The 17184-nt window shown below is 46.0% G+C and overlaps 1 protein-coding gene across 1 annotated transcript in view; it reads left to right on the top strand.

Moving 5' to 3' along the window:
* Positions 1 to 3997: 3997 nt before the first annotated feature.
* Positions 3998 to 17184, top strand: part of LOC144762324 (uncharacterized) — a 70014-nt gene continuing 56827 nt past the window's right edge. The window contains exon 1 of the mRNA XM_078647490.1: positions 3998 to 4247. Coding sequence (XP_078503616.1) covers positions 3998 to 4247 — 250 coding nt within the window. The remainder of the gene's footprint in view (positions 4248 to 17184) is intronic.

Here is a 17184-nt window from a genome sequence, read left to right on the forward strand (position 1 = left end):
TGTGGTCAGGCAGCCAAGCAGGTAAAGCACACTTTCTTCCTTGATAAGGAAAAACTAACTTCTGTAAAGTCCTTTTGTTATCTGGGAATAACATATAATAATAGAGGGTCTTGGAATGCGGAATTTGAGGCCGTAAAAACAAAAATGCTACGGTCTACCAGTAGCATATTTCGTTTTGCCTCTAAACTCGGCTCACGAAGTATTCTAGATATGATGAACATTTATAATGTATGCTGTGTTTCCTCTGCTCTGTATGGGGCAGGGGTATGGGGTCACTGTGAGGGTATTTCCTTGCAGAAGGAGGAAAACAAGTTCTTAAGGAGGATGTTATGTGTTCCCCCTTCTGCCTCCATCCAGCTGATCCACGAAGAAGTTGGGATCGAGTATATTTCTGACTTAGCAGCAGTTCGGCCACTCTTATTGTGGCGTTCTATTTGGGCTAAGCCAGAGACTCGATTCACCAAGGACATTATCCTTGACTGTATAGGCTTGGATCACTCCTCACGTGTATCATGGTTAAGATACATTCATCGTTGGTATCTACTTCTTTTTAATATTGATGTGTTTCGTGAGCCTGAAAAGGTTGTCTCTATTTCAAAAAAAGAAATCAAGATAACGTTTCTTAATTTTCGTAAGGCTGAACGAGACAAAGCCGTTGGCAATCTTGTTACTATAAAATTTTATAAAGACCTAAATCTAGCTCCCGGACTACAATCCTATCTTGTATTTGTGACTCGCCCTTCTCACCAGTACGTTTTAACACGGGTCAGATTGGGCATAGTACACCACTTGGTTGCTTTTCCAAATACAAAGACTAGTTCAAACATCCCCTGTCCATGCGATAGCACCTCTAGGCAGAGTAGTTGCCATTTTTTGCTTTTTTGCAAATTTTATCAGTGCTTTAGGCTAAAATACCTTAAACCTATCTTTATCAAATATAATATTTGCACTACACAAACAGCATTGATATTTTTATCTTCATTAGAGAACGAGGAGACTTGTTTTTTTTTGGCTACTTTTATTCTAAAATGTACAGCTGCCAGGAAAAGTATTGTATTATAATGTTGTCTACTTACCTGTCTGTACTTATGCTCTACAGCTGCCAGGATCTGTTTATGATGATATTACTGTTTAACGCTCCTGTCTGTATAGATATGCTCCCACTTTTAAATTTTATATCAATTTCTGTAATTAAGGTATTGCTAAACATGAAGTTGACCACAGTATTGATTGATTATAATAATTTTTAATGTACAGTTCCCCATGAAAAGTCTAGTGAGTAACTCCTACTGATCCCCAGCTAATTAATGTAAGAATGTTTGTATTTTATAATGATGTTGGCCTATAGAGGCGGGATCACTTCCAATCTGATGCACTTTAGCCTTCTTTTCCTTTTGGTATAATTATATGGTGATTTTTTAATATTTCAATCATGTATTTCTGCTTGTATGATTTGTATGTACAAATCGAATAAAAGCTTTTGAATTGAATTGAATTGAAATAGTTGTCCAAATTCTAACTGCCAATTTCAAACTGCAAAAAACACACTTAAGCCAAAATGGGTGCCTCAGTCGTGAGTGACATCTTTTGGAGAGTTTAAGTCAGAAAAATCAAAAAATATACTGGGCCGCAAAGACAGAGAATCCCCCAGAACCTCTGTGCACAGAGTACCTCTTTTAGTAGATTTCTGTCTTGCCTTCCCCAGTAGATTTTCCGTCCTCTGAATATTACTCCTTCAGATTGTCACTGATGAGGCCCCGGGTTGGGACGCCAACTGTGGTATTCAAAAATCCACATACTCCTACTCAGGGGTCTTACCAATAGGTAGTCCATTCAAAAAGCAGCAAAGGAATTGACAGAGAATCTGAAATATGAAAAGACATCTTTATTACATACAACAGTGAGGCTACGTCGCCCAGCCACGCCTAAAAGCGACTGAATGAGATAGCCCGCCTGCATGGCCTTCGCACAGACCTTTTATACAGAATATTATGCCCTAGGCAAACATTCTTTGTTTTACAGTAAATAATTCACATATTTCCAACACAAAGTAAAAGCAGAGTTATGATGACAGCCCACATTTTCGTATGTCCAGTTTGCTGATAGATTACCCAGTTAGATCTGGAACTCCCATCAGATATCGATGAAACACCAATAAAGAAAGGTACAACCCAGTCATAAAACTGGCCATAAACAAGGAACGTGGACAGGTGCATGTTTGCAGAAAGCATGGTCTGTATGTAGTGAATGGTTTGTGGAATGTTATGCATCGATGCTATCGTATTCGGCCACTGGGCGAGGAGCTGCCCAAACAGGTTTGGCCGAAGGCAGTGGAGTCAGTTGGGACGGGTCAGGGGGAAGTCAGGGAAGGTGTACGTGTCCTTTTGGATCAAGCTCGACCTTTAATTGACTTATCATGAGGGCAAGGCATAAGATGGATGCCGCTTACAAAATGGAGTTTAAAGGGTCGGAACGGAAACTATGATTTGGGGGTGTTGGCAACCTCCGATCATGACGCAAATACATAGGAATGATGTCCTAATCATTATCGGTTCATAGACACCAAAATCGTATTGATACGTTGAGGTTTTGTGACACGGGTATTGGACCTCGATATCGGGAAAACAACAGGGTCCGGATTTTAAGAACCACAATTCTCCGAGCAGATTTGTGGGCGTTCCGGTGATTTTTTCTCACTCCACCCCTTTTAGAACGTCATGCGGCGGTGGGCGGATATTTTTTTTTTTTACGCCATGTTTTTGTTATTTCCATCGTGTCTTTTGCAGGAGTGGGCTGCGCTTTGTTTCTTGTCGTCTCTGTGTTCCGTTGTCTGTGGCTTCTTTCCGTCTTCTGTTTTTGTTGTTTTTGTTATTTTGTAGGTCTACTCCGTGTCCTGTTGCATGTCCGCCTTTATCCTTATTTCACTTTTCCTTTCCGAACTATGCAAGTAAGTGCGTAGGTTCATAGGAGCCTGCAGCTCTCAGACCACGGGTACTTTGTATGGGGTCAATGAGGGCTGCCCCTGTCTCCCCCAGAAATATGGTGTCTCCTACGCCCCTGGTTACTGAGACGGATCAGCGGTAGCGAGGAGCTGTTCGTGCACTGGGGCTACAGAGGAGCAGGGCTGCCGAGGAGGAGCAAAGGTTCCGAGGAGGGACAGGGGGCAGCAAGTGACAACCGGAGGGGAGCCGGTGAGGGGCAGATAGTGTCTAAGATCAGCGTGGCGCAGGCAGGAGCGCTGTGACCCACAGTGCGCTGCTCTGAGGAGGGGCTGGAGCAGAGGGGCATGGGGAGGAGGGGGCTCCGATCCCACACCCGGAGCCGGCAGCGCCACGGAGAAGTTCTGTCCGAGCCGCGGACTTCACTGCGTTTTGCGGGTGGATTATTGACTGGGCTGTGCGTTCGCTGTTGGATCGGGTCGTCTTCTCTGGATGTGATCTCCTCAAACGGATCTGTTTTTGGTTGCCTGGATTTATTTCTTCTTTGTTTTTTTTTAATTTGTTTCTGTCCTGGGGATCTCACGTTTCCCAACCTGCTGGTCCTCTGGCGATTTCCCCCCTCCCCTCCCTGTCCTGACTACCTCGCCTCTGACGTGACCTCTTTTCCCAGGATACAATCCGCATCGTGCGCTCCACACCCTTCCCAGGAGTCCCATTTCCTTCGTAGCTTAAGAAGAGTCCCCCGCCCCTGTCCTATGACCCCAATACTAGCCCTCCCATGCTCTCCCAGTCCCAGGGATACATCACTCAGGGGTACTCTCTGCCAGTCCCTATTTCTCTGACACTTTTTTTTATCTGACCTTTCCGACCCTAGAGTGCCCCCCTGTTTCCTCCCATACCCGGGGTCAAGATCTTGCCCACTCTTTCCCGTCTCAAGTGTACTTTCACCTGCACCCCTGCTCTAGGTGTCACCGTCTCACTTAAACCATGTTCCAACTTTACCCCTGCACCTGCTCGCTCGCCCCTCCATTCCATAATTACCTCTCCCTCAATTGAAGATGGTTCTCCGGCATCGGTGCCCGCCGCACGGCCAGCTGACAGGTGCTATGGTTGGAGTTCCAAGGAGGGTGCCCCCCGGACCTCGTCGCCCGCTGGCGCTGCTTTTAAGGTCTGGGACACCTGTCCTTCTGATGCTGATGTTGCCCGGTGTGGGCGGGGCCAAGTCTCCCAGCTGCCATGAGGTCAGGACATCCTTCCAAATCCGCCAGATTGGGCCACTCAAGCTGGTTCCAGAGGTGCCGGCTGCAGGTGAGTGCCCCTCAGCCCTCTGCCACAGTAGGTCGCTTACTGATTGCATCTTCTCTGGTGCCTGCCTTGTCAATAGTAAACAATGTGCCCTGCCCCCCTTGCCTGGTGCTGGAAGTTTCATGGTGTTTGAGTTTCTACCTGATGTAGTTGTTCCTGGTACTTTTGCTGAGAGAGGGGCTCTTGTTTTACACAGTTGGGCAGGCCATGCTATTTACATGTGCATTGTGTTTCTGGGCCGCCATATTGACAGACCATGCCACTTGCGTACCCCATGTGTTTTTGGCCCCAATACTCACAAACTGTACTGTGCTGCTTACATGTGTAATTGGCCGCCTTATTGACAGGCAGGGATACACGCGCTATGAGTCTCTGAGCCACCACCACATATACATGATGCTACATACAGGTGCCATGTGCCGGATGTGCGCCATGGTCTGTCTAGCGTATGTGCTCACAGGTACAAAATACACGGAGAACAGTTTTCCGACTGCAGCGCTGGGTGTTTTTCCCGCCCTCCTCGTATATAGTATTTCGGATGGAACCTGACAGGCCCCCGATCCTGCCCCGTCAGCTCTCCTGCATCCCTTCATCCTGCAGTCAGCAGCCCCCCTATCACAGCCGGGCGGGGGCCAGCGGCTGATAGTAGTAACTAATTCTTAGGTTGTGGTCGCCGACCGCGCCTTGAAGACTTCCAGCAGCGCTGCTCCCAGCGCAGGGGCCAGGGGTGCGGGGTGATGGTGCATTGCACCCACGTGGGGTGGGGGAAGGGAGAGGGCAGGCGAGGAGACTGTACCACATATGTGTGTGCCAGACACAGCCCCAGCCCTGAATGAAGGAATGAACCCCGTTGATCCAAGCGAAGTGCCTCTTGGTCCGTCCGTGCATGCCACGGCACCCCACCACCCCACCACTCCCCTCCATTGTTTGCGCCCCCAGTGCTCTTGGGTTTGCTCTGATTCACATAGCGCCTCATGCACCAGTCTAGCGCCTCCTGCCCACGGTGTGAGGAGCGCACTTTCAGAGTCATGCCTCCTTTTACCACAGAGGCCCCGGTACCAGCCTAGACCCCCAAAGGAATGTTGTGGCAGTGTGCGGTTTTAAAATGAACCCCTCAAGGGTGGCACCGCCCGGCAGCCCTGCTTCTGCCAGAGGTGTGTGTTTTGTCAGCCTCTTTCTTATGTATGTGTGTACCTCACACTCATCTATTAAACTGTATCATTATTAAATGTTGTTCCTGCCTTTGATGAGCATTATTGCGATTGTTCTGAATGCAGAGCCACGAAGAACCCTCCTTTCAACCTTTCCTGAAGTGAAACCGAGCGGGCCCAGGCCTCACTGGAAGCAGTGCCCTCACCCTTTCATTATTCCTTCTCTCCGTGTACCCAGCCGTCCGTTCACCCTCCCATCAACCGATCCATTCTATCGGTCCATCCTTTCACTGATTGATCAATTCACCCTTCGATCCCTCCTTTCACCCTTCCATCCCTCCTTTCTCCCTTCCAGGGCAGAGGGCCGCTCAATCGTTCCGCCACAGCATCCTAGGGCATTATTCTTTTAGAGCCCGTGAGAGGCTCTTGGGCAGTTTCTGATTCAGAGTCCCCCGAGCGGGACTCCAACGTTCCAGGCATTCCTTAAAGTTGCGAGCCGCGTTGCTCTCTGCCCTCGCAGGTGCCCTCAGCTCTGAATCCTCTGCCATCTGATCTCACCCCTGCCCTCACTCACTTCTTACCCCTGTACTCTCAGCTCTTACCTGTGCCCACAGCTCTTACCCGTGCCCTCCGCTCTTACCCGTGCCCTCAGCTCTTACCCCTGTGCCCTCAGCTCTTACCTGTGCCCTCAGCTCTTACCCGTGCCCTCAGCTCTTACCCGTGCCCTCAGATCTTACCTGTGCCCTCAGCTCTTAACCCTCTGCCCTCAGCTCCTACCCTGCCCTGTGCCCTCAGCTCTTCCTAGGCCCTCGCTTCTGACTCCTGTGCCCTCAGCTCTTACCTGTGCCCTCAGCTCTTACCCCTCTGCCCTCAGCTCTTACCCTGCCCTGTGCCCTCAGCTCGTCCTAGGCCCTCGCTTCTGACTCCTGTGCCCTCAGCTCTTACCTGTGCCCTCAGCTCTTACCCCTGTGCCCTCAGCTCTCACCCCTCTGCCCTCAGCTCTTACCCCTGTGCCCTCTGCCCTCACCCGTGCCCTCAGCTCTGACTCCTGTGCCCTGTGACCCTCGCCGGTGACCATGGCCAGCATGGCGGGGGAGATCGTGGCCATCCTGCTGACCCTGTCGGGCTGGGTGCTGGTCTGCTCCACGCTGCCCACCGACTACTGGAAGGTGTCGAGCATCGACGGCACGGTCATCACCACGGCCACCTTCTGGTCCAACTTGTGGAAGACCTGCATCACCGACTCCACCGGCATCTCCAACTGCAAGGACTTCCCGTCCATGCTGGCCCTGGAGGGTGCGTCCCGACGGGGGGGAGGGGCGGGGGCTGTGTGTGTGTCTGTGTATATGGCTCTGTGTATGTGTGTGTGTGGCTCTGTGTGTGTGTGTGGCTCTGTGTGTGGCTCTGCAGGAATGTATGTGTGTGGGACTCTGTGTGTGGCTGTGTGTTTGTGTGTGGCATTTGCGAGAGATTAAGCTATTGGCATTGTAAATGACAGTGCCATTTATTTATCTGTTTTCAAAACCAACACATACATAAAAATGTTGTCATTTACAATGCCAATAGCTCTAACTTTTTCAAAGGCGAGACCGTTGCATTGTAAATGCTTGTTATAAGTGTGTTATCCTGCAGTGTGACAGCATGGGCAGAGAAGCGAGTTTCGAATTAAAAGTCCACTTGCTACGAAACCACTAATGTCTTTCTGCCTCAAATTATGTCAGAAAACCCCAGCGCTACTGCTGAAGCGCCCTGAGTTCCTAGTAAAGACGGTTTATTTTAGAAAGTTAACCGGCCTTTCATCGAAAGAAAGTGTTGCTCTTTTAATAATCGCACACATGCCGGATGTGCTTGCAGCAAGTATGTTGCTTACGTTTATGCATTCTCGTGGTGTCCTGATTCCTGCTGGGGATGGCATATCAGAATAGTCCGTTTCAGTGTTGCTTTATGTCAGTTTGTTTTTCATCTGTTTGAATTCTTGATGATGTTCACTTTCATTTTTAGAGAAACACATTTAGATTTGGGTGCTCCAGTGAAACAGTGCCAGTGTATGTGAGCCCCGGATTTCAAAACGAGCAAGGGCTTCACATTATTAGGACACATTGCTGATTTAAATATTCCACTTTCATTTATTATCACGGGCAAAACCAGTGCATTTATTTTAATCACTCTACAAATAGTGCACATCCTTTTTAATAAACCGTGCAATCCTTTCCAGGGCATTTCAGTTGCAAACTAAAACCAACCAGTGAAACATGACATTCTTTCGAGTTTCAAAGTCCTTGTGTCGTACGTGGCCCTTCCGTACCACACTGAGCACGGATGTCTTACTTGTGTGCATCTGTCCGTACGGAACCCTCAGGGAATGGAGTGGTGTTCAGTTGGGAAGGCGCAGAACTCAATCTTGACCGTATGTACATATGGACTTTAATGGTACTAATTATTTATTTATTTATTCATTTTATTTTAGGTTTTTATAGAGCGCGTAGTCACCCAACGGGTATCCCAGCGCTGAACCTCGTGGTCCTGAAGGAAGGAATTGCTTCTTTTAGAATGTAAGTGCCAATATTTTGCATCCAGTAGGTATTTTTTTATATTTAATTGCATGTGTGAATTCATATCTACGTAGAACATTAATAAAGTGCTGCCTCTGAAAGATATGTTTGTTTAATATCATGGCCACGCAATTGTTTTACAGTACAATGAGCTTACCAGGGCAAGGTTAGTCAGCTTCTTTGCAGCAGTTTCAAGATCTTAAACTTTTTCCTGCTCAAATCAGTGCAATTTCTGATATTTAATTGTTTCCATTTACTTCATTACTTGATTTTGCTCCCAAGAAAGTTTGTAACTCACATTCGTTGAATGTCACTCTTAAGTACACTGACACTTTGAAAGTGTCATACATAAGCAATCTGAAAGCTTGGCAGCTATGTATATTAACACAAATAAGCCTCTTACGGTGCAGCCTCAGGTATGACTATCTCCCCCAACCAAGCCCATCATCCACCAGTCTACCATTAACATCTAAAACATGTTTAATTACCCTTGCAGACACAGTGACGTATGGCCTTTAACACTTCACCCTAACTAGTTGTTTATAAGCCAACTATTTCATTGGTAACTGACTCAGTCCCAGCCTTATCGGCCCTTTCTCAACAAAGCGTGCAGAAGCAACAGGAGTTTTCCTTTAATTTTGGTATTGAAAGTACGGCGGTTTAGAAAATGTATCAAAATATTTACAGTAAAGTTTACATGTAGTTGCAAGCCTGCTAGTCAGCATTTGATGCACTATTGTGTTTTGCTTACATTGGTGCCATTAACACATAATTCCACTCCATACCACGTGCACCCATCACGCTCCATACCAAAACACATAAGTAAAAGACATTGTAATTTACAGTGCCAATAGCTCTAACTCTTGCAAATGCGAGACCTATTGCATTGCAAATGCTTGTTAACCTTTCATGTTAGCAGAGAGATGCTAACGTTTAATCGGACGCAGTTCACTGGGGAGGCTACTCTTACAAGGAAGGACGTATTGTTAGAGCGGCCTGGAAAGGAAGTGCTGCACCCCAGGAGATATGATTGGAGGTCACAAATTCCCCAAGTTGTTAGCCCACTAGCTCTCCTGCATCCCTGCATCCTGCAGTCAGCAGCCCCCCTATCACAGCCGGGCGGGGGGCAGCGGCTGATAGTAGTAACTAATTCTTAGGTTGTGGTCGCCGACCGTGCCTTGAAGACTTCCAGCAGCGCTGCTCCCAGTGCAGGGGCCAGGGGTGCGGGGTGATGGTGCATTGCACCCACGTGGGGTGGGGGAAGGGAGAGGGCAGACGAGGAGACTGTACCGCATATGTGTGTGCCAGACACAACCTCAGCCCTCCCTCCCTCGGGTGTGAGGGACCAATAGATCAATCTTTGAATAGACAATTCAGTGAATGAATGAAGGATCGAACCCCGTCGATCCAAGCGAAGCGCCTCTTGGGCCGTCCGTGCATGCCACGGCACCCCACCACTCCCCTCCATTGTTTGCGCCCCCAGTGCTCTTGGGTTTGCTCTGATTCACATAGCGCCTCATGCTCCAGTCTAGCGCCTCCTGCCCACGGTGTGAGGAGCGCGCACTTTCAGAGTCATGCCTCCTTTTACCACAGAGGCCCCGGTACCAGCCTATTTATTTTATTTTTATTTTATTTATGCATTTTTATATAGCGCGGACTTTACCCGAAGGCGTCAGAGCGCTTCACATTAGGAACAGAAATGAAACATAATGAGAAACATTACAAAAGAACAGATTGCAAAAACATACGTTACTTACATAAGGTAATAGTGACAATTGTGAGCAAACAAAATACATGAGGTAGTAAAAACTGTGAGCAAACCAAAAATACATGAGGTAGTAAAGGTAATAGTGACAGTCGTGAGCAAACAAAATACTTGAGTAAAAATTGTGAGCAACCAAAATACATGAGGTAGTAAAGGTAATAGTGACAATCGTGAGCAAACAAAATACTTGAGTAAAAATTGTGAGCAACCAAAATACATGAGGTAGTCAAAAGTGCACAAGAGGAAATGAAAGTGACAAGTGTGCAGTTATAAGAGAAAACAGAGTATAATTTGAGGTATAGTCCTGCAATAAGTGCTAGACACTCAGGCTCAGGAACAAGCGTTACGTGGGCAAGGTGGCACTTGTGCAAGTATCAAAGGTAAAGACATGTGAGAGGTAGCAGCCGTGTGTTGCAAGGGCAGAGTGGTGTGTGCATGTCACAAAGGGGCACCGAACACCAGTACATGGAAAATACTGCAAAAAGGCAGACCCTCCAATCACAGGCATACACTGGGAAGGCACTTCCATGGTCATGGAAAGTAGAAATTATCAGTAGTGGGAAGTCTTCCTCACAAATAGCAAGAGGACGTGAATTACTTTTGGAGGTGTCTCTGGAGGAGGAGAACTTTGAGGTCCCTTTTGAAGGCCTGGGAGGAGGCGGTGGTCCGGAGCTGAGGTGGAAAGGAGTTCCAGATTCTCACTGCGTTGCCTGAAAAGGATTGGGCCATTGTTCTTTCCTTCTTGAAAGTGGGAGGTTCAAGCAGTAGATTCTCCGCATTGCGTGAAAGTCTAGAGCCACCAGAGAGTTTCAGTTTATTCGCCAGGTAGCTGGGAGATGAGGAGTGCAAGGCTTTGTGGGTAATGCAGGCAGTCTTGTAAATAGCTCTAGCCTCGAAGGGAAGCCAGCGGAGGGTGGATAACATCGGTGTGATGTGATCGCTTCTTTTGGCCCCATAAATGAAACGAGCTGCTGAGTGGAAGACAGACTTAAGTGGGGACAGGTGAGATTTGGGGAGGCCAGAAAGTAGAGAATTGCAGTAGTCTAGTCTAGAGAGGACCAGCGATTGCAGAAGGGTTATAAGGTCCTGCTCCGGGAAGAAGCGACGGATTCCCCAAAGAAGGCGCAGTTGGTAGCGAGCAGATTTTGCAATAGAATTGATGTGGGGAGTTAGATTGAGTTTTTTGTCTAGAATGACACCAAGGGATTTTGCACTGTCGACAATGATGGGTTTATTGTTTAGTAGATTCATCTGATCCATCCATGATTGAACCGGGGGAGGAGAGAGTGAGGAGGAGAAGAGGAGGAATTCAGTTTTGGAGGGATTCAGAATCAATTGATGAGTTGACATCCAGTTTTGAATGGAGTCAAGAGTAGATCTTAGGATGGAGAGATCATGAGTGGAGGCAACCTTGAGGTAGAGTTGAGTGTTGTCTGCATAGAGATGATAGTGAATCCCAGATTTGCTTAGGAGGTTTCCCAGTGGTTCTAAGTAGAGATTGAACAATGTTGGTGCTAGTATCGAGCCTTGGGGAACACCTTGACCCACCGCCACAGGAGAAGAGAGACTGTTCGCTATTTTGATCATTTGAGATCTGTCAGAGAGGAAGGATGCAAACTACTTAAGCACAGTGCCCTCCATGCCCATTCTCTGTTGAAGAATATTGAGGAATTAGACCCCCAAAGGAATGTTGTGGCAGTGTGTGGTGTTCACCTGCCTCGCAGCATGACAGTGTGACGCTGTGACACGTTTTAAAATGAACCCCTCAAGGGTGGCACCGCCCGGCGGCCCTGCTGCTGCCAGAGGTGTGTGTTTTGTCAGCCTCTTTCTTATGTATGTGTGTACCTCACACTCATCTATTAAACTATATCATTATTAAATGTCTTTCCTGCCTTTGATGAGCATGATTGCGATTGTTCTGAACGCAGAGCCACGAAGAACCCTCCTTTCAACCTTTCCTGAAGTGACACCGAGCGGGCCCAGGCCTCACTGGAAGCAGTGCCCTCACCCTTTCATCATTCCTTCTCTCCATGTACCCAGCCGTCCGTGTGTGTGGCTTTGTGTGTGGCTCTGTAGGTATGTTTGTGTGTTGGGACTCTGTGTGTGGCTGTGTGTTTGTGTGTGCATTTGCGAGAGATTAAGCTATTGGCATTGTAAATGACAGTGCCATTTATTTATCTGTTTTCAAAACCAACACATACGTAAAAATGTTGTCATTTACAATGCCAATAGCTCTAACTTTTTCAAAGGCGAGACCGTTGCATTGTAAATGCTTGTTATAAGTGTGTTATCCTGCAGTGTGACAGCATGGGCAGAGAAGCGAGTTTGGAATTAAGTCCACTTGCTCCGAAACCACTAATGTCTTTCTGCCTCAAATTATGTCAGAAAACCCCAGCGCTACTGCTGAAGCGCCCTGAGTTCCTAGTAAAGACGGTTTATTTTAGAAAGTTAACCGGCCTTTCATCGAAAGAAAGTGTTGCTCTTTTAATAATCGCACACATGCCGGATGTGCTTGCAGCAAGTATGTTGCTTACGTTTATGCATTCTCGTGGTGTCCTGATTCCTGCTGGGGATGGCATATCAGAATAGTCCGTTTCAGTGTTGCTTTATGTCAGTTTGTTTTTCATCTGTTTGAATTCTTGATGATGTTCACTTTCATTTTTAGAGAAACACATTTAGATTTGGGTGCTCCAGTGAAACAGTGCCAGTGTATGTGAGCCCCGGATTTCAAAACGAGCAAGGGCTTCACATTATTAGGACACATTGCTGATTTAAATATTGCACTTTCATTTATTATCACGGGCAAAACCAGTGCATTTATTTTAATCACTCTACAAACAGTGCACATCCCTTTTAATAAACCGTGCAATCCTTTCCAGGGCATTTCAGCTGCAAACTAAAACCAACCAGTGAAACATGACATTCTTTCGAGTTTCAAAGTCCTTGTGTCGTACGTGGCCCTTCCGTACCACACTGAGCACGGATGTCTTACTTGTGTGCATCTGTCCGTACGGAACCCTCAGGGAATGGAGTGGTGTTCAGTTGGGAAGGCGCAGAACTCAATCTTGACCGTATGTACATATGGACTTTAATGGTACTAATTATTTATTTATTTATTCATTTTATTTTAGGTTTTTATAGAGCGCGTAGTCACCCAACGGGTATCCCAGCGCTGAACCTCGTGGTCCTGAAGGAAGGAATTGCTTCTTTTAGAATGTAAGTGCCAATATTTTGCATCCAGTAGGTATTTTTTTATATTTAATTGCATGTGTGAATTCATATCTACGTAGAACATTAATAAAGTGCTGCCTCTGAAAGATATGTTTGTTTAATATCATGGCCACGCAATTGTTTTACAGTACAATGAGCTTACCAGGGCAAGGTTAGTCAGCTTCTTTGCAGCAGTTTCAAGATCTTAAACTTTTTCCTGCTCAAATCAGTGCAATTTCTGATATTTAATTGTTTCCATTTACTTCATTACTTGATTTTGCTCCCAAGAAAGTTTGTAACTCACATTCGTTGAATGTCACTCTTAAGTACACTGACACTTTGAAAGTGTCATACATAAGCAATCTGAAAGCTTGGCAGCTATGTATATTAACACAAATAAGCCTCTTACGGTGCAGCCTCAGGTATGACTATCTCCCCCAACCAAGCCCATCATCCACCAGTCTACCATTAACATCTAAAACATGTTTAATTACCCTTGCAGACACAGTGACGTATGGCCTTTAACACTTCACCCTAACTAGTTGTTTATAAGCCAACTATTTCATTGGTAACTGACTCAGTCCCAGCCTTATCGGCCCTTTCTCAACAAAACGTGCAGAAGCAACAGGAGTTTTTCTTTAATTTTGGTATTGAAAGTACGGCGGTTTAGAAAATGTATCAAAATATTTACAGTAAAGTTTACATGTATTTGCAAGCCTGCTAGTCAGCATTTGATGCACTATTGTTGTTTGCTTACATTGTGCCATTAACTTATAATTCCACTCCATACCACGTGCACCCATCACGCTCCATACCAAAACACATAAGTAAAAGACATTGTAATTTACAGTGCCAATAGCTCTAACTCTTGCAAATGCGAGACCTATTGCATTGCAAATGCTTGTTAACCTTTCATGTTAGCAGAGAGATGCTAACGTTTAATCGGCCGCAGTTCACTGGGGAGGCTACTCTTACAAGGAAGGACATATTGTTAGAGCGGCCTGGAAAAGAAGTGATACACCCCAGGAGATATTTTTGAAGGTCACAAATTCCACAAGTTGTTAGCCCACTGGTGATAAAAGTTTTTTTTTTTAAAGTAGCGTTTGCTTCCAAATTGTAGTTTTGCTTTATTTAAATGTAAAAATTACGTTAATGTTACCTGCTGGCACACCTCACATCTATCTCAGAAGGATGGATGAAATGCGGAGCATGCTCTACTGATGGTACTTATCTGTGACCAGCAAGTTTCACGCAAGTCTCTATAATTGTTGCATTAGTCGATCCTATTTCAGTTCTAAGGAAAGGGCCTTCTAAGGGACTTAATGATGTCACTGCAAGTCTTGCCTATGGTTGATGCCCACATTTTATTAAAAAGCAGATTATTCTTATGAGTTTGGACCACAAGATGGAAAAATAATAGCAAGCAAAGAAAACCATAACAGTCAAATCTTTAGAACTACTGAAACAAGTAAATAACTTGTTTCCAACTTTAAATGCATTCATTTGCTTTTACAGTACGCTATGAAATATGTTTTCGTGTTTTTTGTGTTTTCCAATATTTTCATATGCAGCGACCTTCATGTCTGGCTTTCATTGGATGTTTGCTGTTTTTTTAAGTTAAGTAAACCTAATGTATTTAACAATGTGGGCACCACATGTGAGCCTCAACTGTCAACTCTCTTCTTTCCTTTAGATTTTGGATGTCTTACGTGGGTTAGACAAAGGCCAAAGGCAGTTGGGCACGGTTTCAGCAAAGGGGCCAAAGAATGTACGAGAGGAGGTCAGTAGATTGCTCTTCTCTTGAACATAGGAATGCGGCGTTTTCTCAGTGTAGTGTACACCCTACTACTGAGAATCTGGGAGTTAAAAGATCAGCTAACAGCACCCAAAACCCATCATCATGTAGGAACAGTGCAACCTTGGGCACGCAATCCATAAAAAAGAATAGAATAGTAGAAAATGCATCATCTTGGTTTGGAAACTATTTTATATGTGCACTGTATACAGAGCTCTGCCAGTAAGAAAATAACTGTGTAGGAAGTGTCTGTTTTCTCATCACACCAAAGACCTGTGGAGCCAAGGAAACCCTAAAAATATTTGTTTTTTGCCACCTTTGGTATTGTTTCATAATTTACACAACTGTGTCCAATGCCTCGCCCCAGCTGCAACTTTAATAAACTGCACTTCATTTCCATGTCAGTCAAAATGTAATACTTGATGTCTTCAGTCAAGGGACACGTTAAGAGTGTCCGTCAGTAAGGCGTGAGTGTGATCGAGATAGCACGTATTAATATGAGGCCAGCTGTAGTTGGTCAGAAGGCTGGGCTAACTTTCAAGAAAAAACTCATTATTTCTTCAAGAAACCCTCACTCACCCTAGTGGTGACATGCTTCATCATCGGGTCCACTAGGGAGATCGAGTACCTCCCGAGTGTGCTACGACGCCAGGAGACTGCGGAGCAGGTTGTTGTGAGAGTGAATGTGAAAAAAAGGGTGTAGTTAAAAATGTCAGCGGTTGTCCCAAAAAATCATTTATTCGCTGGTCAACTTGACATATTAAAAGTAAAAGCTATGTGCAGGGAAACTATCCACAAGAAATACAGGTGTTTCCCTGTTAGGGGAAGGTCAACATGTTTCTGCCCTTTAAGTGTGTGAGTTTACAGGGCTTTCGTCAGGACCAGTAAGTGGGTGTTACCTCAACAGGTATAGGCGCGCTAAGGCCTACCCTGCTGTAGGTTGTGAAAGTTAAAAACAGTGGCACTATGTGTAAAAATAAGTGTGTGAAAATACAAACCAAAAGGCTTGGGGATTTGCCTCTATTGCGAGGAGCCCAGAAGTCTGCAGGTAGGTAAAAGACAGACAGACAAACAAAACACAAAACACAAAAATGAGCAAATGGTCATTAATGATCATGGTTTGATGCCATGTAACTTAAGGTGTGGCGTGATACGTGCTAACAGACCTATCAATGGCCGTGGTCGGGGGGGATCACGTTGTAGAGTGGAAGTTGTGCCCAAGACCCTTGGTGATGGGCCTCAACTAGGGCCAGGGTAGTGTGACCTGGCGCAATAAAAATAGTGAGGTAATGCAACGGGGGCTTGCAGTGCTAAGTCCGTCCGTGTGGGAAGCCAGGTAGGCTGCCCATAATAGTAACATTACCTATGGTAAGAGTACGGAGAAATATTCCCCGAAGAGTGATGTAATAAAACAAAGCTACGTAATAGTAATGCGCAGCCCTGCTGGCCGTGAATTAGAGAGCTTAAAGTGGCACACTAATTGAGAATATCGGTGGCAGAGTCCTCACTTGTATTCAGTATGAACCACGCCCCATAGATTCAGAGGGGGGGTGGGAGCGACAATGGCACACCCTGTCAGGGTAAAAACAAAAACACACACAAAGGAGAGTTCAAGGAGAGTAGGCAGAAGCTCACACTCAAACACTTAGCTTGTTAAGATGTCAGGTCGCTTGTACATACGCCCGCAACGCTCAGCACCCTCTCGGCACCTAGCTGTCCCCGCTGGATCTCGTGGATCACGAGCGAGGAACAAGCCCGGCGCTAAGAGAGGGAGGCGTCGGGACGTCGTCCAATCACGAGCGTTGACTAGAACGAGGCTTGGGAAGCAAGCCTCGCGTCGTCGCGTGCAGATCACTGTCGCACGCCGTATCAAAAACGAGGCTTGGAATGCACATTGGGTGCGCATGCGCGCACATGAACAGAGTTGGAACCAGATCGAGGCTTGGCACGCAAGCTGCTGACCGGGATACTAAAAGAGGCTTGGCACGCAAGCAAAAGGACGGACCGGCTGAATGGGTCATAAAGCAGAAGTCCGCTATGATAAGGTGTTAAAAATCACGCTAAAATAAATTGACACTGTGGGTGGGTATAGGTTCATTGACAGTTAGGAGAAATACCAAACAAGGTGTTGGAGTACCCACCATCAGAGATATAATTAAAGGGTGAAGAAGTTATGCTCAGTCATATTTGTGTACTGTGGGTTGTAACACGGGGGTACATTTATTCAATATGAACGGCACACATAACGATAGTGGTGAGTACCCACCATCATAGATGATATTTGCAAGGGTTACTCTTGTGATCTATGGTATTGGTATACTGAGGACTGTAGCAAAAAGAGCGATATCATCAGTAAAGAGCATACATCATGGGCAGTGCCCTGAATTGGGGAGTAGGACAATATTAATGTTTGAGAACGCTGGCCCAAGGTATTTGGTCATTTAGACCTTGATTGTGTGTGTTGAGT

The sequence above is a fragment of the Lissotriton helveticus genome, chromosome 1_1 (assembly GCF_964261635.1).
Source record: "Lissotriton helveticus chromosome 1_1, aLisHel1.1, whole genome shotgun sequence".
NCBI lineage: Eukaryota > Metazoa > Chordata > Amphibia > Caudata > Salamandridae > Lissotriton > Lissotriton helveticus.